Genomic DNA, 22693 nt, shown 5'->3' with positions numbered 1-22693 from the left:
AGAAAGCGGAGCAGGCTATAAGAGAGGAACCTTTTCATGAAAAAACCCCAAACAACAGTGAGACATTCAAGGTCAAAGAACCCCAACAGTTGGCACCCCGTACACCTCCAAAGTAGCTGACCACTAACCCACCAATCTGTCCTTATGGAAAGGCCTAAAAGGAGTGTACATCGTGTTAGGAGTGTTCTGCTCTCAACATCAATACATCTCTTTGGCTTGGATAAGGGAATGCTTTTTTTGTTTGTTTTGAACTACTTTTGTTCGTTCTTTCTTTCTCTTCATGCACTGAGAGAGAACAACAAAACACTTTGTACTTGTGATTCCTCCCAGCCAGAAACAGACAATAGTGAAGCACAGATCAGAGGAACAGAAATGCTAACAGGCTCAGTCTGGTCAGAATAGCCTGGGGCTTGCCTCTCTGTACCAGGAAATGGGAGTCTCTGGCTTCTGTCCAGTCCAGGCTGATAGACTCATTTTCTGCTCCCCTTGTTCTTCCACTAAAGCAATGAATGGCTCAGTGGGGAAGCACAGGGCCTGGAGTCACTAGCTGTTTTCACAGAATGCTGGGAGAACAGAAACACTGTTCAGGAGGTGCAACATGAGGAGAACAGCTGAGACATTACCCTCTCTTCCCACCATCCAAAATAGTGGCTACAGCCCAGCAAGGCAGATGTTACTTGCTTTACCTCAGGGTGAAGAAGGGAAGCGAGCTCCAGAACCGACACAGAGAATGTCTAGGAAGTGGGAACAGGCAGGGGAAACAGAGCAGCAAGTCAATAACTGTGAGTGCTGCTATCTGCTGGCTACCACCTTCCTGACCAGGGGACTATTTCTGGCCTCTGTGAGTCACCCTATTCAGAGCAATATGGAAGCACTTACTTTTCCTCAAGCCATAACTCAGAGGTACATTAAATGTGAGCCCTGCTTCTCCACAAACACACAGATTCCCTAGCACCAAATGTTCCAATTGTGCTGTAATGCAAATATTTTTCACATTATCTTTTTGGCAGAACACAACCTAATAGTACTTCACATAACTTACAGGTATCCCTGGAAGGCCTGGAAATCCTGGGTCACCCTTCTGTCCTGGCAGCAAGGATGTAATTATTTCACCTGCTTCACCCTAGAAGAAAAAGAGCTGACTTTAATAGCACATTTTACAATTCTTTATCACCATTCTGACTCTAAAGGACACATAGTGGCTCTTCACACTCAGAGATTCAGAGTTATGCTACACCGTAGCAGTACTCTTTAATGTAAGTACTAGATTCTCCAAGAATAGCTCTTGCATATTTGGAAGACTCTTTAAATGACTAAACTACCAACTATTAAAAGCTGGCTTTTTATATGTACAAATACATCAGCATTGATTTGAATTCCAAAAGATTAGGGGATTGAAATACAAATGCTTCACAAAAGAAAGAGACATTCTAACTCCATGTGAAAGAAATGGATAGGACACAACGAAAAAAAAGGCTCATTCAGCTTTTTCTATCTCACAAGATTAATGCTGAGTACACTGTAATAGTCATGCTTCATGTTCTATAATGAAGACAGTTTCTTATCGATTTCAGGGAAGATTTTTGTTTTAAAAGCATGTGTTTCGATCAGCTTGCTTTTTAATGTCTTTAAAACAATTGGGAAGAAAAGGAGCTGAGAAAAACAATTCAGTTTAATAGTCACCATTTCCCAGCACCACTGTTATGCTGTCCTCAGACAGACACTGTCCCTCGTACTCCCAAGGAAATCAGCTTCAGAAAACAGTCTGCTACTTCTGGAACTACTAACCCAAATTGAGTAAAGATACTGCAGAATTTCCAGTTAGTTGCCTAGAAACACTAAGCTTTCTGCAGAATGTCACTCCAGATTCCAGTGGACATACATGGTCTTGCATAAAAGTTACTTATGCCAGGTCACACTGCACACCCATGCCTAGTTAGTATGTTGATGTGCGAGTACAGAACACTTACCTTCATACCCGGCAGACCAGGGGGTCCCTTTGTTTAAAAGAAACAAAACACAAAAGAAAGATCAATAGAAATAAATCATTAGTATTTTATTTGCAAACCACTAATCAGATCTACACCATGAGGCAAGCATTAAAGATAGAAATCTAAAAAGATACAAAACAGGAGAAAATAAATTTTGTATCATCTTCAGAATTAAATGGAAAATTAGAGAAGTACTTTCACAGTGAATGTTGAGCATTAAAGGGACTACATTTCCATTTCCTAGCAATTTGTTTCTTTATTGCATCCTATTATCCATCCTGTCTACTACAGTCACTTTGCTGTACACCCTTGTGTTTTATGATGAAAACATCATACACTGTCTCTTTTTTCTGCCCCATTAATCACCAGTAAGACTCTTCAGATGTACCAGATGACAGTATTAAGATCTTACTCCTCTGACACATATGCATGTATTAGTATTTTTCTGCAGGTGGCAAAGCATCTCGGCATGTGAGAATTCAAAAGGCTTTTTAATAGCTTTACCACAGCATGCAGCAGAAAAGCTCCTTTATTGGACATCTAAAATATTCTGATTAACCACAAAAAATTAATATATTCTTATTTATTAAAAGACCAACTGCAGAAAGAGGCTTCATCTGATCTTTCACAGATCTAAGTAGAGGTCTTTCAGTAGATTACTAGTAGAAGATCTGGAAGTCTTTTACTTACAGGAGGCCCTTGTAAACCAGGAAAACCTGGACTGCCTGGGAATCCACGCTCTCCCTTAGGGATGAGGAAAACCATTAGCCAAAACCAAACCAAAGCATAACAAAACCAGATAAACACATTTTGACTGAAAAGTCCAGTTTCATTGTTATTGTATTGCAACAAGCTAGAGGATAAACGGCTTGTTAAATCATACACCTGATTGAAACAGAACTTTCCACATACTTCCAGGCAAAGCACTATACTACAGAGATGAAAACACACATTGTGCTATAGAAGATCAACTTCCCTTCTGGAAAGATCATAACCTGAAGTGACATGTTAGAATGAAAGTGACTCCTTCCAACAAGGATACTGAATCAGTAGTTTCAATGTAATATTAAAAAACTTAATTATTAAAAAGTCCCACTGTGAGGTAATGAGTTTTCCTTGGTAGCAAGAGTCAACCACAAAGATGAAATGCAGTATATGATCCAATTACCAGACACTCCTCTCAGTTGTTAGCTATAAAATTAAAGATTAGAACAACAAATTTAACTGCATTGGCTGTAGGGTATAAATGTTGCATCTTGGTGCTGGCAATTTCTAGCAAAACTTGTGCTTTAAGCACTAGACCATGACCCCTTCTCGCAGATGTATGTCTAAGTTATCTTGGAATTACCTGCACAACTCTGTAACAGTAATTACTGCTGCACATAATAAATTTAATCTATTAGCTACAGACAGGAGAACAACAGTTCTTTAAAATTCTTAACAATGCAACAATAATATGATAAAGGAATTCCACCTTTGTTCCGTTGCATCCTGGGATACCCTGAGGTCCTGGTGGCCCATCTTGTCCTGGTAATCCCTTTAAAGTGTAAAAGAGGAAAAGAGTTAGCTTGTAGAATGTTCTTCTAGGCCTGAAAAACAAAAGGGAACAGATTTGTCTCTATACAGCCCATTCCTACTCACAGGAAGGCCTGGTGTTCCTGGAAATCCTGGAAGCCCTGGAGGTCCCTAGAAGGAAATTAACCACATATGTTTTAAACAGTATGGTATGAATGGATGTGCAAAAGCATTTACCAAGATTTTACTAAATGTAACCTATTTGTACATAGAAACATCTGAATCACCTGTAAAAAAAAGAAAGCCATGCTGGACAGCCATCAAGGTTCTTACCCTTCTTTCAGGGAAATATCCACAAAAACATAGACAAGACAATGCAAAACAACTAAAGTAATATATGTAGATATATAGAGAAAATAAATGAACACTCATGGTGTGGAAAATGGATGTGTCCCAATGAAGTCAGAGATGCATCAATTGTCACCAGCTGAGGGGTCTGACAAAAAGAAAAAGCAAAGGTACAAAACCTAATGGATTTCCAGACAAATTAACCTCTCCCATATCGGCCCTACCTATATTGCATCAACTTCAGAATAAACTGAAGCAAAATTAATGGAGAGTGTTTAGGTCCTGTATAGCAAAATAGATCAAATAAGTACTGGGGCTACTCTCCCTAATGCATTTATGGAAGTAATACAAGCAATATGTAAAATTGTATTACTTATGCAAAAAGTAATACAATCTCTTTTAGCTGGTAGATAAATTACTCTTCAGATTTAAGCTAATTGCCCCTCCCCTCCCTAAATCACCACTTGTGTGAGGACCCACTCAGTGCCTGGCAGTCTTTATCCATAATTCCAATATATCACCCTAAACCTGCCATTACTTACTCTGATTCCTTTGGGTCCAATAGGTCCTGGAAGTCCATCATCACCCTAAAAAAAACCAAACAAACAAAAAACCAAAACCCACACTCAAGTTTGCAGTCTGCCTATCAAATTGAACTCTAAGCATGATAAAATTTCTCCTACATGTTTATAGTAAGTGGACTAGGAGTTATATTAGTTGTCATTTCCTGAGTAAAAGGGTTCAAAATTATTTTATTTTAGGTGTTGAACTTTGAATTGAAAAGCATTTGTTACAGCTGATAAATAGCTTTGGTTTTTAAAAACATTTCTTCTAAGTCATGGTTTAAGATCACTTACAAGCAGATACTTGTCCTGTGCTTTCATCAAATATCCTACAGTGACCTCTTGTGGGCAAAAAAGATATACAAGATTGAACATGAATGATACTGTACCATGATTATTTTGTATTATGATAATGCAGAACTTCAAGATTTTGATATGAAAAGGCATTTATGGAATAAAAATATAATCAAAGTTTCTAGTGCAAGACCCTTCTGTTTCACTTGTTATATACAATTAATGTTTTCTTTTAGCATAGACTTTCTTCTTATCACCTACCTATTCTTTTTTGATGTGCTTCTGTTAGTTTATACTGCGAGCGTTTGCAAGAGACACGCCAGATCCTGGACAATCTTGTGTATATTAAATATCAATGCCTTCAGAGGAAGGCTTTTCAACATTTTAATACTATATTACACCATCTGAGTACAACGATGTAATTCAGTAGCAAATAAAAATAAACTGAAACTCTCCAGGGAAAGCAAGGAGCATTCCTCAGTTGTCTCTGCATAGGTTCAATGAAGCCTGCATTTCCATTGCCCCCACCCAAAACCAGCCCAGGAATGCCACCAGGTGCAAACAACACTTTATTTACGTGGTGGGACCCCTCCAGGCAGTGACAGCTGAACACCACTCTTATCAGTAAACCAAGTGAAGGAGCACATTATTGCAAGGACTAATAAAACTGCATTACAGCACATTGCCAAACCTGTTCTTTGACCTTAATCTGCAGTACCTGGTGAAAGCATACAAGTGTGCATGTAGTGTTTTGCAAGCACATGTGTAGGTGAAGAATAGGAAACTTAAAGCAACCTTCTTCCTCTGGTTGACTATTCCAACCAACCAACTTACATCATATCCCAACATCTGAAGATTTTTACTATTAAACCAATGATAATCAAGAGTTCTGGAATGATTTAGGATCAACACTACAAGCAAGCTAACACTACCTAGCATTTTCATGCTATTCACGTGAATTGGGACTTACCTTTGAGCCTCTTGGACCAGGTGGTCCTTCCGGTCCTGGAAATCCTGGCAAACCTGGCTGTCCTTCCAAGCCTGGGAATCCTCTTTCACCCTACAAAAAGAATAAGTGGTGGTCATGTAACATGACAAAAGCACAAGTTATGATAGAAAAATCCAGAAAATACATTACCTTTCTGATTTTCTGTAAAACGTCATCATAGAGACAAACACTGTGATTAAACATCTCACATGCTTAGCTACAGGAATTCCTGAACATTCCCATACATTGCCTTTAATTGCACCACTTAAACAGGTTTCATAGGATGTTTATCCAGTATTTAACCCACCTATTTACTAAAATAATTCAACCATCTGTTCCTCCTGTGCTGCTTAAATACACAGAACTCTCACTTCTTCCTATAAAAACACAGCTTTATGAGTTACTAAGTCTCTCCTGAAAACTCACCTCTGCTGCAATACCTATAAAAACTCTCAGAAGGGTATAGATTGTTGCTATACCCTGACTGTCGTTTATTATTTCACAGTTGCAAGATTGTAGTTTGTAATATAAAACCAACTAGGATCCTGGACATGCACTGAAGGCTAAACACTGTACAAATACAGAACATAAACAGGGTTCCAGCCCAAAGTGCTTACAATCTAAATCAAGTGAGACAGACACAAGACAGCAAAGTAGTAAGGTTTTTTATTCCTTTTTTCTGTTTTCTCCTGTTAAAATCATAAGCTCTCAAGCAGCAAACACATTTTGCTAAATATTTATGCAATGATTAGCCACAACAGCCCATCAGTAGGGTAACGAATACCATATACCATCATATGCTGCCCTCTAACTTGTTAGTGTAAGTTAACAATGTCACTTACCCGCAGCTTCAGAATATGCATAGCTGCAAATTCATAAAATATTTACTTTTATTCTTTGTATGTCAGATTCACAAAAATTAGTAACTATTAAGGTGTCAATTGTTACAGAAAAGTTAGGAAAGTCCAGAATTACAACACCTTTTTGTGCATATATACATATATGTATTGTGATACCCTTTTCAACTGCATAAACAGATATTTCCTACAGCTCTGTTACATCGACCAATATATAACTGCTTATGAAACAGGCAGCTGTTCAGCATTATCCCTTATTGCTCTACAGATAGGTTCGGTTGGTAGGTTTGCTTCCTACCTGCAAAAAAATCTTTTGTTTATTTACCTCTATTTTTCATGGTAACTACAGGAACTGTCAAAGAAATGTTCCAACCTAACAAGCACCTTAATCACTGGAGTTGTGTAGGCTTTTGCACATTCTCTTTAAACCAACTCATCCTGGATTTTTATTTTCTTGCACCACTTCAGCAAGAATGGGAGGAGTAGCTCCCACATCTGGCAGCCTACCAGCCACGACACACTCTAGGAACTTGGGAGGTCCTGCCTAGCTTTCCTCAGTCAGGTAAACAGCTGAGCCAGCAATCTCATGTCTTCAAGAAGACAGCAGCAGAGAACTAAAGACTAGAGATTGCAAGCAGACAGAAGCATCTAACTGCAGTCTTGAACACGATATGGAAAAGTCAGTGTTAAGGCTTTGCTCATCTCCCCTTTATTTGCTACAAGCAGCTGTATGCTGAGCATGACAGCAGTGTTAAGTCTCATTCTTAAATCCTAACTTTCTCACTGTACTGCCTAGGTAGGTGCTCTGTATTCCATTGTGGAGGACAGAAAGTTAGAAGTTGCATTCAAAACATTTAGTAGATGCTGAGATCTTGGAAAAATTTTCAGAGAAAGTAACAGGGCTTCTCTTCCTGCCTTCTAATACATGCTATACTGCTTCCTTGGGAACACAAGAAGAAAACCTGTTGGATGAGAGATTAAAAGCTGTGTGCAAGAGCTGCAACCTTACAGAGGAAATGATTAAGCTGAACTTAGTCCTACCTACATAGTAAGACTCAGAAGGATTCCTTAGATAGGAACAGACAGCTCACTCACTGGTCTCCCAAAATTGGTTTCCTATTAATTAAAACGTAAAAATACTCCTACTGTATGTCATATACTGTACTCTTATACAGGATGGACATCTTTTTTTATCTCCCCTGGGGAAATGCTGAAATTATATCATAAATTGAAGCTAGCTTAAGTTTGACAGTCATGCTCTAGACTGTGCACACAAGGTGCCAGGCTGTACTTTTGCTTGAAACTATACAGTTGGTGTGCTATCTCATCTGAAAAGCAAGACTGGAGGAGCGTTATTATCTCAGGCCAGGATACGAAAGGGTTAGCATGTCCCTGAAGGAGAGAGAATGAAGAATTTAGGAGTGCCTGATAAGGAAAACATTAGACAGAGCCAGACTTTGGAGCAAGCTCTAGCAAGAACTGTGTTTGCACACCAAGGAAACACACCTGCGTACAAGAGGCATGTCAGATGTGTCAGGTGCTAGCTAGGCTACACAATGCCTACTAATCTCAACTTGGTCACACTTCACATTTATTGTTAGAGAAATTAACATTTGCAAATGGTTACTAGAACAGACTTTTAGCAGAGGGCTGGCCCTGTGTGTCACCTAAGGCTTCGAAGAACTGTTCTCTAAAATGCAACTACTGAGGTCTCCACTCTAAGCAGTCACAGAACTAGGAAGCCAAGGCCTTTAAAGAGAAACTTATGAAGCAAAACAGTTAAGCAAGAGAAATACAGGAGGCAACAGATGCTCCTGCTAAACTGCACTATTGAAACTATGAAATGGGTATTTTCCAAGCCCACTTTGAAAGTGAGCAGCAACAATGAGAGCCTTGCATGAGGAAATGGTCACCAGAGCAACTCCTATAGAGTTTACCAGCAAGTTACCCCCCAAAGCAAACAGATGATTTGAAGGACTCTGCTTGGAGACAGCTGAGGGATTATACCAGACACTTCTCGAGGGAAGTGTATCAAAGTAATTACTTTGAGAAAATAGCTGCACTATAATCACTACTTTTGATCAAAAAATTGGTTGGAGAAAAATGTGGGCCAGTTGGGTAAGGGGAAAAAACAAGCTGATCCAGCTCTCTGGAATACAAATGATGGTGGGAGGGATTTTTTTAATTGTCTTCTACTTCAATGGTATACTTCCTATAAATATCTGTGTGTAGCAGCTTAATATTTTACCTCATTTTTAACACTTTTACCAGATCCAGTTCAGTATTGAGCAGCTTATTGTGAACAACAGCACGCTGGGCTTCCAGCTGCAATCAGTTTTTATGATTTCTCCAGTAAATTCCTCTCATTTCTTCATTAGACCATTTTAGACATGTTTGAGTTTTACACCACCCATTTTAAAGTTTAATAAGGTGGCCCTGAGCAAAGGAAGAAAACTTTAGTGCACCGATTTTTGTCAGCTATTGTACTATGGGCTTACTGTGCTTGATTCTCCAACAGATAACATGCTACTGATGCTGTAAGGACTCATAGAAGAGGGCAGAGTTAAACAAGAATCACTTGGCAGCACAGAAGCAGTAAAATAAGTGTATGGCTCCCCAAGGCAAGACAAGAAAATAGTTTTCCTATTTGTTACAGTTAAATTTGTATTACTTTACCTGATCTGTTAAAATTTGGATATCCTGAAGGGAATGCTAGGATGCTTAGGAAGAAGGCTACTTTTATGACTCAAAAGGAAGGCACTAGGCTCTGCTAAGCTGAACAAAGCAGCATTTCTTAGTTGACTTAATGCAAGTGGACAGCAACTTGGATGCAGAAGCTGGTTGTGGGCCAGAAGTGAAACAGTAGAACAGAAGCACAGGGCTCAGATAAGTGCATTTGACAAGGCTTTTCCTGTCTTCCCAGTACAGAACCAGGTTCTGTACGCTTGACTTCCAGTAGTTCTACAAGTACATTGTCAGACTCTCAATGGGAGAATCAAAGAGGGGAGATAGGGCACTCATCCTAGCTGATTTGCCAACCTGACACGTTCTCTAGAGAGGTGTGCTGCTTACTGGGGGCTTGGATCAGGGATGTTACCAAGCCTTGTACAGTCCACTGACTATTATCTGCTGCTGCTGCTTCACACAGGCACCAGTGATACAGCCAGGAGCAGTCTGAGGAGCAGCAAGAAGGATTACAGAGCCCTGGGAGTGGTGGTAAGGGACTCTGGAGTGCAGGTAGTTTTTTTTCCCCCATCAATCCTCCCAGTGAAAGGGAAGGGGTTTGAAAGGGCCAGTCAAATCCGGTGAGTCAACAGAACTGATGCCACAGCCAGGGATTCAACCACTTAGACCACGAGACTCACTTTTCCAGGAAGATGCAGAACCATTATATAAATATTTGGTCTGATGTTATGCTTGTCTTAATGGGGGCTTTTTTTTTTTCTTTCAGAAAAGGTTATCAAGCTTCTCATTCTTCTGCTCAGAACTTGCTATAATTCACTCCAGAAAAGGCCAATAGAGGTTGGAATCTAAATGTGGAAGAGTTTGTCCTGTGTAGTTCTCCTTAATAATTGGCTAGGACAGTCTGGAGGAGTAGAAGCAAAACCCACAATACATAGTGACACTTGAGAGCTTCATCTTGAACAAGGTTCACATGCTCCAGTTGTTGACCGTATTTGGACAAAAAGCTCCTTCTGACTCCAAACAGTCCTAACGTAGTCACCTTTCTCCAGTAAAGAATATTTCATTTTCATTAGATGACACTGAAGGACTGAAATGTATTGAGTGAGTCATGGTCCCTGCACATGTATAAAGAGAAAGCTGAATCACTGGAAGAAAACAATTACTTGATTTTACTTAGAAAGCCAGAACATTAACTTCTATGTTTTCCTTATCCACACTAGTCAGATGATACCCATTTGCTTAACAAATTCACAAAATAGCTGTGCCCAGTCCAGAAAAAGGTCAACTTAGAATTACAGAAAGGTTCTCCAAAGTTGTACCTGCTGTAATTGTATTGTGAATGTAAGCCTAATGCTTAAGTGCCTTCAAACTAAACCTGAAGTAGTCCTGTGACTAGTGTTAGGATACATTGGTTTGGCCACCTGCATTCCTGCAGGATCTTTAAATCCATCAACCAGGTTCATGTTTTGGCTAACCAAATCTAACTCAGATAGCTTGCTAGCAAGGGGATAGTGCTCTTGACTAGGTAGGTAAATTGGGAATATACTTCATGAACTAAATGCCAAGGAACGACCTCATCTGTCTGGAGCTATCTGGATAGCAGGTGTGGCACCAACAATTACTCTGGATTTTGGACATCTGCCTTGTTTAACCTCAGCCAATAGTAAAATTCTGTACAGCACATTACAGTGCCAATGCAGCAACTGATTATTTTGCGCTGCTTTCGTTCATTTGAGGTTACATTTGTTTATGCAATGCCAAAAAAAATCACTTTTGAAATGTGTCAGAAATTAATCTAGAGAACCGAAACCCTTCTAGAACTTTGCTAAGATAGGGTAAGTGGTTTGATAAGACAAGCTTATCAAACTTTGTTATCACTTCATATCTTTAAGACGACTCCACTGTATCTGAAGTTAACTGTTTACAAGACTAACAGTAGAAGTGTTTCAGGCCATCTCTCCCCCTCATAGTGATCACATCACATTCATTCCCTGTGACAACAGCAGTTACATGGGAACCATTTAACCACAATTTACTTACAACTAGACTGCCACCCTTGAGAAAAGGCTCAATTCAGCCAAGTACTGAGCTGTGAATCTACATTGCATTGTAACTAAAAAGTACTGGGCACCTGTTATTTCCTCAAAGGAAAAAATTGTAAAATAGTAAGAAATAATGGTGATGGAAACTTAAGTACTGCACAGATATATTGAGCTCAGGCAGTGAGACTGGAAGTCAAAGCTGCACAGAAGCAGGAAAGCTCTTGAGAGGTCAACATGTGTCTCTTGGCCTTAGGACACTGGCTAGGCAGCCCAAAACAGCCTGTTGCACTGAATGAGCCACACAGGGGTGGTTTTTTGGGTTGGAGATAGCTTTTACTCTGATCTGAGAATACACATTTGGCCATTAACTAGCTGCTTATTTGGGTGGCAGCTATGTACGTTGGGAAACCTGTATCTGAATTGTGTCACTTCCACATCTAGACAGCAGCAGCAATCATCTTGGTTTACAGGTATACAAGTTGGAGGCAAGAAACTGTGCGAGTTCAGAGCACATTAGTGAGCATCAACTACTTATGAGCAGGCAACGCAAGGAAAATAGGCAAGCAATCCACACTCACTCTGATTTTAAATTCCCACTGAAGCATTACTAGCATAGCCATTATTGTACAATCCACACCTTAGCTTGCCCATTGGCAGACCTTAGCAGTATATAGGAATTCTTTCTATTTTACTGGAATTTGTCTTTTCTGTTTTTTCACTCTCACATAGCTGGAGAAATTTGTGCTATTACTCCTCATTCTTGAAAAATTATGATATGAAATTCTGTACACTATCAGATGGACCAGTCAGCCTGACTCAATACTTGAAGTTGTTGTAACAGCTATGCTCTTTGTTGCATGCCCACACTATGGTGAAAGAAAAGACGTGAGCAACAAATAAAAGCTATCATCCATAAGCTTCAGTTATCTGAAGTTGGCGTATGGCTCAGTGGTTTGTGTGTTGGTCTGCCTGTAAAAAAAAAAAAAAAAGGATATTTACCTTTTCACCTTTTACTCCACTGCAATCACATTTGGATAAAGATGTACACCCATGGCAAGCCTTTAAAGACATAAGAAAAAATTAGATGTTTTTAATCAGCATGAGAATATATGAAATCTTTAATACTATTACAAAAGTTAGTCTAAAATGTAAGCCTACAGAGCTTGTCATCTAGCCATTATACATCTGTTCAAAGTAGATACAGTTAACTTAAAGTTCCATCACCTTTTTTAATAATCATGCTTGTACTTAAGTATATTACAGTTTCTCCCAAAATTTTAGACTTTTAATATGCTTAAACACCATTTACTCTAGGATAAGGTACAACGCAACATGTATGGCCAAATGGACCAGAACTTCAATAAAACAAGCTCCAGCACACACCTCCACACTGAGAAGAGTCCAATTCCAGTTCCCACCAGTAGATGTCAGGTTTTGCACTAGAGTTCAACCAAGCCTGAAGCTCACGAGCTTATTTATGAGTTATTAGAAAAATACTTACTACACAATTTTTCCCTCCACAGGTCAGTTATTGAGAAAAGGTTTTTAAAAACCCTGGTGCATTCACATGCCATTACATAGCATGACAGCTACAACAGTCCCTAGCATAAGGGGATTGATAACCAGATATTAAGGGGTCAGAGGAGGAAGATATGGAAGCTTGATTCACAAATAAGATCGAAATTAGGTAACCTTTCTATATCACATTTGCTTAGTTTATATTCTTTCTCCCCCACCCCAACATGGGATACTCAGAGCTCCATGTTGATTTCAGATATGAGCAGATGTGTTTACAGAAGTGAGATTTCTAGAACAAATTTATTCTTTTTTGTAGAATGTCTCTACATAATACATGTGTTCATCAATTTTCAAATCTCTTTATAGCTAAAAAACCCCAAAACCCACATTAGAAGATACACTACCTGAAATAGTTCAGGGTTTAACTTGTTCTCTGAACAGGTGCAGCATTGTATTAAGAAATACAGCACATACTTTAAAAGTTTGAAAAGTTGAGTATTTGGGGTCCTGCCCCCCCAGTAATCTACAGAGAACATTATGTACAAAGTTTCAGTCAAGCAGGAGACCAGTTGGTGTGTCAGATCTAAAGTACACCCACACTTGAATTCTAGTCTTCATTATCACAGAAGCATTTCGAGACATGACCCATCACCTACCTGGCATTAGGAATGTCCTGGCTCTTAGCCTAAACACACTACCAAGCATCAGACTGAAACCACAGAAGTAGCTTAATTCACCTGGAGATACATAAACCCAGGATCAACTAAATCATCTTGTAGCAAGAGGCAGAGCTTTGAGTTTTAAGTACAGCAGTAGTGCTACACAGAGGACATCTCTCAAAATATTCCATTTGGCTTTTGTAATCAGTTTCTTGATTTGATGTATATGAAAACTCAAAATTTAGTTAACAGGGGTTTACTGAGCTAGTTCCTAAAGTGAAAGTGAACCTTAATAGCCAGTTTAGGTTTTCAAAGACCAGACTAGACAAAGCCCTGAGTAACCTGGCCTGACCTCATAGCTAACCTTGTTTGGAGCAGGGTGTTTGGCTACATGCCCTTCTGATGTTCCCCTTCAATCCATGTTATCCTGTGAATTTGGTATCAGATCCTTTTCACTTTTTAAAAGTGAATTTTAAAAAAAGCAAATTCCTTGTGAACCAGTTTTAGGATTAATCTCATTAACAAAGCTTCATTTCAAAGGAATTAACCTTAGTTACATGCAATAGTCCCTTGCCTCACAGTACAAGCTTAACACAAAGAAATAGCAAGTTACCTAGCGTGCTGTACAGCAGTGCTGGTTTCTTATTACAAGGATAGCAGAGAGCGCTCCATGAAAATCTTTGCTGCCTCCAAGAGGGGGATAAAAAAAAAGTAAATCTGTGCTCATTAAAATAACCACCAAAAGCTGTGAAGTGGCAAAATACATAAGCTAAAATAACACACACATGGCAAGCATGATCAAGATCCTGCAGAGCATAAGGAGAATTTATTTAGGTTATGGAACAGGAGAGACTCAAATGAGTCTTTCTCACATGTTTCTAATAGAAATTTCATGAGTTTTCAGGTACAACAGAATTGTTGGGGTGAACAGGGAGAGAAGGAAGCTGGAGAAAAAAATGGTTTGAGATTACATTGCCCCTTCACAAAACAACTTAGATGTACACAGTTTTGTGAAGGCAAGTTTTTCGACAGTGACAGAGTTCCTACCCTTTGCTACTATATCTCTGCAGTAAAACTACAGAAAACTACATCGTTAGTGCTAATACATCTTCAGCAGTGATCCTGTCAGCGTGAAGACTACACAAAATAGATCCAATTAATAAAGAAAATGGAATCAGAATAATTTGGTGTGGAAGGAATCACTCAAAGCAGGGCAACTTAGGACAGGTTGCACAGGCTCTTGTCCAGTTCCATGTTAACTACAGTGGTGGAGATCCCACAGCCCCTCTAGGCCCTTCATCTGGTGTCTGCCTTCATAGTGAAGCTTTTTCCCCAAAAAAATCTCACCAGAATTCCCTACATTGCAACATGTATCCATTGCCTCCTACCCTACGCAGGATGAGAGGAGCCTGGCTCCATCTTTACTAAAGAGGGTCTAGGAGGACTACAGCGATAAGATTCACCCCCTACCCAGAAGCCTTTTTCTCTCCCTCCCCTGAGGCCTTTTTTTCTCAAGTCACAGCACTTCTCCAATACACCCAGCCTTGTAACTCTGAGTGTCCCAAGATAAAGCAAAGAGAAGTGATCTTTAAGTGAGCTTGTTTAGAATCAGGGACTTAGATTTGCTGATTTTGAAAGAGTTGACAAAGAGTTGACAGAGGAGCACCTTTCCTGCATATGCTGATAATAAATAAAGGTGGATATGATGCTGAAAGATAAAGTGTGTCCTTCCCAATACTGCAGCATTGAAAAACCCCAAGCTTTTAAGATGACTCTAAATCTTCCCATATAAAATTTTTGAAGAAAGTGCTTCTCTCCCTTATTTTATTTGTAGTTTAAAGAAAAAAAAGTGTGCTTTGATTTAATCAATATAGTTGTGATTGTTGTTTTTTTTTTTTTTTAAAAAAAACCCACAACCAAACCCAAACAACTCTGTGACTATCTTCCAAAGTCATTTATATATTCAGACTGGATTCCTTACACTTTGAGCAACCTCTTAACATATATGATCAGCCTGTCTTGAAGAGTCAGGTGTACTCACTGAACACTTTTTGGACAGATAGTTTTGGATATCCAGTTCAGATGCATTACTTGCAGGAAGGGAATATGGTCTTTCCCAGACAGCAGTGAAGAGAAGCTAAAAGAGGCCTGTAATCAGAAAACTCTTCAAATACCCACTGTAATCAAATGGTGGTAATTTTTGGCTTAAATCCTGGGAAAATCTATTCACCCACAAGCTTATCAAGAAGTATTCCCTCAGCAGAGTCACTTATCTTCTTGTACAAAAGCTGTATTTAGCAGATTGTGTTTCTTATTTGCATCAACTTGTATCCCCACCAAATTAAGTTTGGTTTTGTTTGTTTGGTTTTTTTAAAACTGAATAGTTTGAAGAGAAAAAGCCCTGAGAATTTGTACTATATCAAGATCAATTCATGCCACTTATGGGTCATATTGCAGTATAGCATAAAAAAAATTAAAACAAGTTGGCACAGAAAAAAAAAACACCAAAAGACAACTTAATGACCTGAGTGAAAACTTTCTTCTTGTTTAGACTTTTCAATAATCTCAAGGCCTTTTTTACTTGGGAAAGCAGGCACAAAAATTGTGCTACAGGAGAATGCATGCTGCATAACAAGCTAGTACAAGTTTGAAAGCCACTCAACAGCCACAGGCTAGAGATTTCTGATGTCACAGATTTAATTCTGTATCTCATGTTAATGCAAAGAAAATATAGACTCCACACTATGCATAGCAACACTTGGAATTTCTCTTGCACATGAACAATAATTTATCTACACCTCAAACAAAGAAAGCAGATAGAATGAGTACAACATTTCAAGTATGGAAAAACCTACATTAAGAGCAAGATTTAAATGGCTACAGTCAGTAGTTTGCCCTTCTAACAGCTTAACCACCACCAATAGTTCGGAAAATTAGGTGACTTACTGGGTTTTCAGACATGGAAAATTAAGTGACTCCAAACCTTAGTGGAGCTCTGAATTACAGTTGGTACAGGTTGGGGAACTGAACAAGTCACCTGCCTTGTATTAGGCAGCCAGAAGCCTTCAGTAGCAGTTCAATTCCTAGCTCTGGCCGGTAGAACACATTGTCTTATGTGAAAGGGAAGATGATAAAAAAAATACTGGATGTAATAGTGAGTTGTGGCTTGATCATAAGGAGCTGGTCACAGTCTCCATGCTTATTAAAATCTCTCAGTTTTCAACTACACAAAGATGGATAAAGAATTGAGGCAGCTTTTAAGAACAAGACTGAAAGTGCTCAGATTTGCTTCTTACCTACTGTATTCCTGTTGCCTTCCCCCACTCCCCACCGTGCATTTGTAAAGATGAACTCACTATCATCGCCATTGCCTTTGCTGTGACTTTTGCATAGCAAGACACAATCAAGGGCTCTAATTAATCTATTCGAGTTTAGCTAATCCTTTCATTGGATTTTCCTGACAGCTTCTACCCCATTGAATCCATGTGTGGAGAGCAAGTTCTTTTCATTAGTATATAAAAGGAGGAATGGTATTGGTTTACTGGTCAAAGGATAATTCTTCCAGAACAAGCTCAGTCTTTTGTGGCTTACATGGACTGGGGAAAACTGCTTTATGCCACCAACAGAATGGTGGCTCTTTGTTTGTTTTTCAGTTTAAAGAAAAAACTACACATTTGAAATCAAAGTAACTTCTTACTCTTGGCCACAGGTTTGTTTCAGTCAACTCAGTGAAATGAATAAGCTTAAGTTATCCTCAAAATTTTTTTGGCTAGAAGCCTGCCTTAAGTATTGGGCACATTCCCCTCCTTTCTCATCAGACCTAGAGATGGCAGTTACAAGGCAGTTTCAGCATATTCCACTCCCTCCCCAACCCCAGCTGCCATTCACAAGTGTCTTGGATACAATATTTCCAAAAACCATCAGGTAGATGAATGTTATTCCTGGAGAGAACAGCAACTTAGGACTTCCTAAAACTGTGAAGAAAAAAAGAGAATCTCCTATTGATTACTAGGAGGAAGTTACTAACAATTATAGAAGACTGGTTAATGGCTTCGGGTAAGTTAACCTGACTTTATAGTCTGTCAGAATTAAAGTAACACAGCACAATTGAAGCAATACACGAGCAGCCTAACAAAAATATTTAGATGGGAAATTTAGTTGTGCTTCAGAAGTGATTTACCATTATGCACACATAGCTGCAGAGAAACTAAATAGTTAGCTGTGTGCATGTATGGATGGATGTAGGGAATATCTAAATAAACATCTAAATCCCCAAAATATGCATTAGTACTTAAGTAATATATAAGTACCTGAACATATAGGAGTTTAACAATATATTAATACTCTTTCCATGGGGAATATTACAGGGATGGGGAAAGAATCTAGTCATTTACAGAGCTTGAAATTTACATACCAGAAGTTAATAATCAAAAGGACGAGGAGCAACTTCTTCCAGAAGCACAGTAGGTATATCAAGAAGGTGCCTTTGCAAATTATTAGGAGAGTTCTGACATGACCCAAGTTGCCCACAAATGATTTCTCAATCCAGATGTCAAACAGTTGATTAAGAGAAGGAAACAAGAAACAGGTCTGAACATTTACAGACTGAGCAATTTCTTTATTCCAATATCCTCCTTACATATTATTTTATCATTAATCCAGAATTTCCTGTTTGATAACCCCTCTCAACTCTACAGGAGCATAGCGATATTACTGAACCTACCTAGCAATGCAGTTTGAACTGTCAGACAGCTTTTCTTGACAGCTCAGTTCTGGTGGCAGCAAGAGGTCAAGTAAGAATCAAATCCTGATTTTGTATTGCCACTGATTTTAAACGCTAATATGGCCTGTAATGTATGAAGACTCCCTTAGAGATTTAAATGACCACCAAGCTTCAGCATGGAACATTTGTTGGGATAAGCATGCACACACCAGCTTCATCAACAAATGTTGTCCTGAAGGGAACCAGACAGTTACTTTACACAACACTGTAAGCTACCCCATCAGGCGGGAAAAGTTCCCTCCAGCAGCAAAAAGATGCACAGAAATCACAGAAGTAAATTCTGCCTAGGAGAAGTTGGCCAGAATTTTAAAGAAAATTTAAAACTGCAACACACTCTGATCACAGGAGCGTAACTCAACTATGGAACAATACTCCAGTTTGTGAGGGAGGTGCAGAGAACAAGTAGCAAAGGCTAGAAAGAAGCGTTAATATACACTCAAGCCACACTACGCAGCAATTGCTATTTGTGTCCTGTATTTGTATGTTCCCATACTTTTTTCTAACGGCTTCACTAGGATTTATTTGAATACATATAATTAAGCCTTTTGATAGTTTGGCTTTACTAAGACTCTCATTCACTAGAACGGTCAAAGGAAGAACCAGTCATAAAACCCATTCAAAAGCAATTCATCTTTGAGGGCTTCCCACAGCCTGTCTACCCTAACAGTTCTTGAACCTGAAACGTGCAATTCAATTCGTATTTTTTTTTCCAGAGATATGAGTAACAGAAGTGCTTGTGCAAGGCAACTTCAGGATGGACACGTAATAGACTAAACACTTCTGGTTTTATTTTTTCCTTTCCTTCCAAGTGTTATTGAAAAGCTAATACAAAGAGCACTTGCTCCTAATACTAAGTTTTAGATTCATTATCAAGCACCTCAGGTCTCTCCCTTCAGCATTTACCAGCATCACGTGACCAGCTATTCTTGTTAGCAAGCTAATCAGGTAATACAATTAACACAGTACTATTTTCCTTGGAAAACAAAGAAAAAAAGCTGAATGAAACACTGAATCTTGCATTCTGACAGAGTCATATTAAACCACAAAGCCCAGTGTCAAAAGAGCTACAGGTAAATCAAACTCCTCAAGTTCTTGCATAGTATACATCACTCCCGCCAGATTTTTATTGCCAAAGAGGAAGGTGGAGAGGGATTAGAAACAATGGAAGTGTTAATTAGACTAAAATCCATGTTTTTGAAGTCATCTAGTTCAGAAAACAATAAAATAGGACTTCACAATTCACCAAGTCTATCTCTAGACCACATATTTTGTAAAATAAACTTATTTCCTTGAACTTCTACAATATCTAGATTAGCTCAAACACATGCAACTTTACTGCTGAGAAGCAGTTTAACAGTGTTTTGTAGTTCACAAAACTGTGGAGACTGCAGATTCCCAAACTGAATCACAACATCTCATCATTTGCTCTTATTCATGATTTAATGTTGGTACAAGAGAATTTTCACAGTAGGTACTGCAACTACTTGTTGGACAACTGTGGAAGATCTATTCCTAGAATAAAGCTTATACACAACGGATAAATCCTACACCTTAGTTGTTACAGGCAACTCCTGCAGCAGCTAAATGCTACTATCACCCTCTGCATTCAAATGACAGCTTACCAGTCAGAAACATAATGTTTTAACATTAGAGAAAGAGACCATAAATATTGGGTAATTCTATCAATGTAAATACTGACTCTGCTGTTCGAAATTCACTCTGATTAAAATTGGCAAATTCAGCATACAGAAAAGCATCGGTTACAGTTGCCCTCCTTCCTAGGAGGAAGACTACGTTACTCTTTCCGCTGTAACCATGCAAAAACCCTCTAAAATTCAGTTATCCAGACCTCTATTTATAACAAGAAAAGAGATTCAGCCTTAGAGTTCCAAAGCAGACAAAGATTAAGCTTTTTTTTTTTTTAGGTGGTGGTCCTGAAGAACATATTCACATTTATTAGCTTGCCAAGATGAGTGTAACAAAACACCTGCACAGTTATCTAGCTAAGGATTTACTACTCGTCCAGGTCAAAGATTTCACCATTTATCTTCAGCAAGTTGAGTTTCCTTTCACTTGCTTGGACATAAATATAACCAAGAAACAAAAGGTTTTGTGGGGATTTGACAAGCAGAGTTAAAGCTGCAATTGTGAGTTCTAATTATGATTTCACATACATGGTCTTTAGGTTTAACAAGAGTACAAGTTTGCAGATAACAGTTTATTACTCAAAGATCTGCGTGAAGACAGCTATGGCAGCAAAGCCATCACAGCTCCATAATGAAAATGGCCAGTATTTATGAGTAGTAACATTTCTAAAGCAGAATCCAAATTAAAATATTATTACATACCCTTTTAAGTAATTATTTCCCTCAATTTACCTAAAGATACTAACAGAATAAGTTTTGTGGTCTAAAACGTAATACTTAAACATGTTTGCAGAACTTCTTGACCAACTGTTTTTTTAAGTGAGGGAACTTCTGACAAGCAATTTAACCTGTTACACCTTGAGGCACTATCTTTCTTTGAAGTCTGCACAATACAAGATCTGTTCAGACTTGCAGAGGAAGCTCTTAGCTGTAGTGGCCACCATGAATGAGTACACAGAGGCAGGTTAAAAACAGATTTTGAGACACCTGATGGAAAAACAACCCTTCTTCCTCTTCAGGGGCAGCACTACGCTGTTTGCTATTTAGACACCTGAATAGCTTATATTATAGTAATAACATGAAACATAGCCATAAGAGACCCACTAAACCTAGTTACCACACCCTAAATGAATGTTCTGATTATACAGAAAGTTTATTAATCGATATTTTTTCTCTTAGAAAATAGTTACTATGATTTGATTGGAATTAAAGGGTTACTTTTAAAAAACCAAAAATATAAGCAAGACAACCTTGGCATAACTACCTTTGGAATATGCAAAGCTTTAAGCAGGTATGCCTATGTTAAAAATATTGTGCCACAAGAAACAGAGGTGAGCTCTTTTCTAAAGAGGATTGAATTTTTCAGTACTTTGTACTAAAATGATATGGAATTTTACTGCTTTAAACTGAACTAATTATAACTTTTTAAACACACAGTTCTCTAAAGGTTATCTTTCACAGCAATTTCTATTTAAAACAAAGGCAATATTCACAGCAATACATCTTTCCTTAGACCAATCAACGTAGTCTAACCACAGAACACTTTCGGACTCAGAGTCTCTTTACTGAATTAACGCCCAAAAGCTTGTTTAACTTTCTTTCATCCCCAAACTGCAACTATTTGCCCATAAAGATTTCTCTTTATGGGAATAATTTCTCTCTCCTTTCCTGGAAGCTCCTAAGAAAGGTTCAGAGACAAGATCTATAGAAGCACCCACCCACGGATTTTGGCAGGTCAAGTGACCCGCCATGCAGCAGCTGCTGCACAAAAGACTCAATTGGCAAACAAGGGGAGTAGAAGGGCAGGCTATTCAAATGCCTGAACTGCTGATCAGGGTTTCTAGAAACAGGAAAAAAAAAAATGGGGAGGACTCATCCCTAGCAAGTCCCAGAGGGGCTGCAAGTCAGCAGGAAGAACCTTCCACAGAAGGTTTTTAACCTCTCAGAAGTTAGAGGTTCCCACCTCCCTTTTTACAACTAAGGTGAAAACAGCAAGCAAATATGCACAGAAGTGATTCCCCCCAGAACAGGAGGCACTGCAGCCTGACAGAATCTTTCTGTATCTGATTCCTGAACCAGAGAAGAGGACAGAAAGTGCAAGAGCCCAGCTGGGCATCCAGTCAACTTCCCTGCTATGCCAGACGTTGCTCCCTTTCTCCGTACTTGGCTTTAAGAGGGGAAAGACTGAGAATTCTTCAGGACATGAAGAAACTTTAAGCAGGCAGTACAAGGAACAGAGTTAGCCCTTGCAACTCACAGTAGCTCATTCTCATTTTCTACAAAGCTTTCCATCTTCAAAAATGATTGTTGCCACTCTGCTTTAATGAGTGCTGCCAGCCTTGCACTCAACTGCAGGCAAGGAAAAGGACATGGACAGTTCTCACCACTTCTGAAAACTCTTACATTTCTGTGGTCTGTTAGTCTTACAAGAATGGGCTTCAGTGTAGTATATTTTACTGGGACACAGAAAACAAAATAATCGTATCAAGCTCCACTGCCTGTCTTACAAGCATTTCAAAGCTAAAATTGAAGAGACCTGAGAAGCCAAGTACTTTTACTCCTGTCCCAATGAACACAAATTTCCAAACAGCTCCACATCATGCTGTATTTGCAAAAATTTCCTTTAATAGCAACTCAGTTCAAGTACTACCTTTACACTGCCATCCAGAGGCAGTATCTTAAAAAGCATCTATGTTTAGATTTGGCAAGTACATCTCCTGGTAAATAGTGCAAGCAAAGAGCACTAAAGACAGAATGTAAACTACCAGATATTCTAGCCCACTTTGTCTCCAAGTTCATGAGCT

At 38.8% G+C, this 22693-nt stretch overlaps 1 protein-coding gene across 2 annotated transcripts in view; it reads right to left on the bottom strand.

Annotated features, from left to right (window-relative positions):
* COL4A5 (collagen type IV alpha 5 chain) overlaps positions 1 to 22693 on the bottom strand; it is a 77102-nt gene that overhangs the window by 41478 nt on the left and 12931 nt on the right. For both annotated transcript variants that reach the window (XM_075763628.1, XM_075763627.1), the window contains exons 2-9: positions 12283 to 12342; positions 5682 to 5771; positions 4397 to 4441; positions 3633 to 3677; positions 3466 to 3528; positions 2682 to 2735; positions 1971 to 1997; positions 1043 to 1123 (exon numbers count right to left, since the gene is read on the bottom strand). In XM_075763628.1, the coding sequence (XP_075619743.1) occupies positions 1043 to 1123; positions 1971 to 1997; positions 2682 to 2735; positions 3466 to 3528; positions 3633 to 3677; positions 4397 to 4441; positions 5682 to 5771; positions 12283 to 12342 (465 nt within the window). The remainder of the gene's footprint in view (positions 1 to 1042; positions 1124 to 1970; positions 1998 to 2681; positions 2736 to 3465; positions 3529 to 3632; positions 3678 to 4396; positions 4442 to 5681; positions 5772 to 12282; positions 12343 to 22693) is intronic.

Source organism: Balearica regulorum, chromosome 11, assembly GCF_011004875.1.
Source record: "Balearica regulorum gibbericeps isolate bBalReg1 chromosome 11, bBalReg1.pri, whole genome shotgun sequence".
Lineage (NCBI taxonomy): Eukaryota > Metazoa > Chordata > Aves > Gruiformes > Gruidae > Balearica > Balearica regulorum.
Note: the sequence above shows the minus strand (reverse complement) of the source record. Positions and strands in the feature narration are given on the sequence as shown.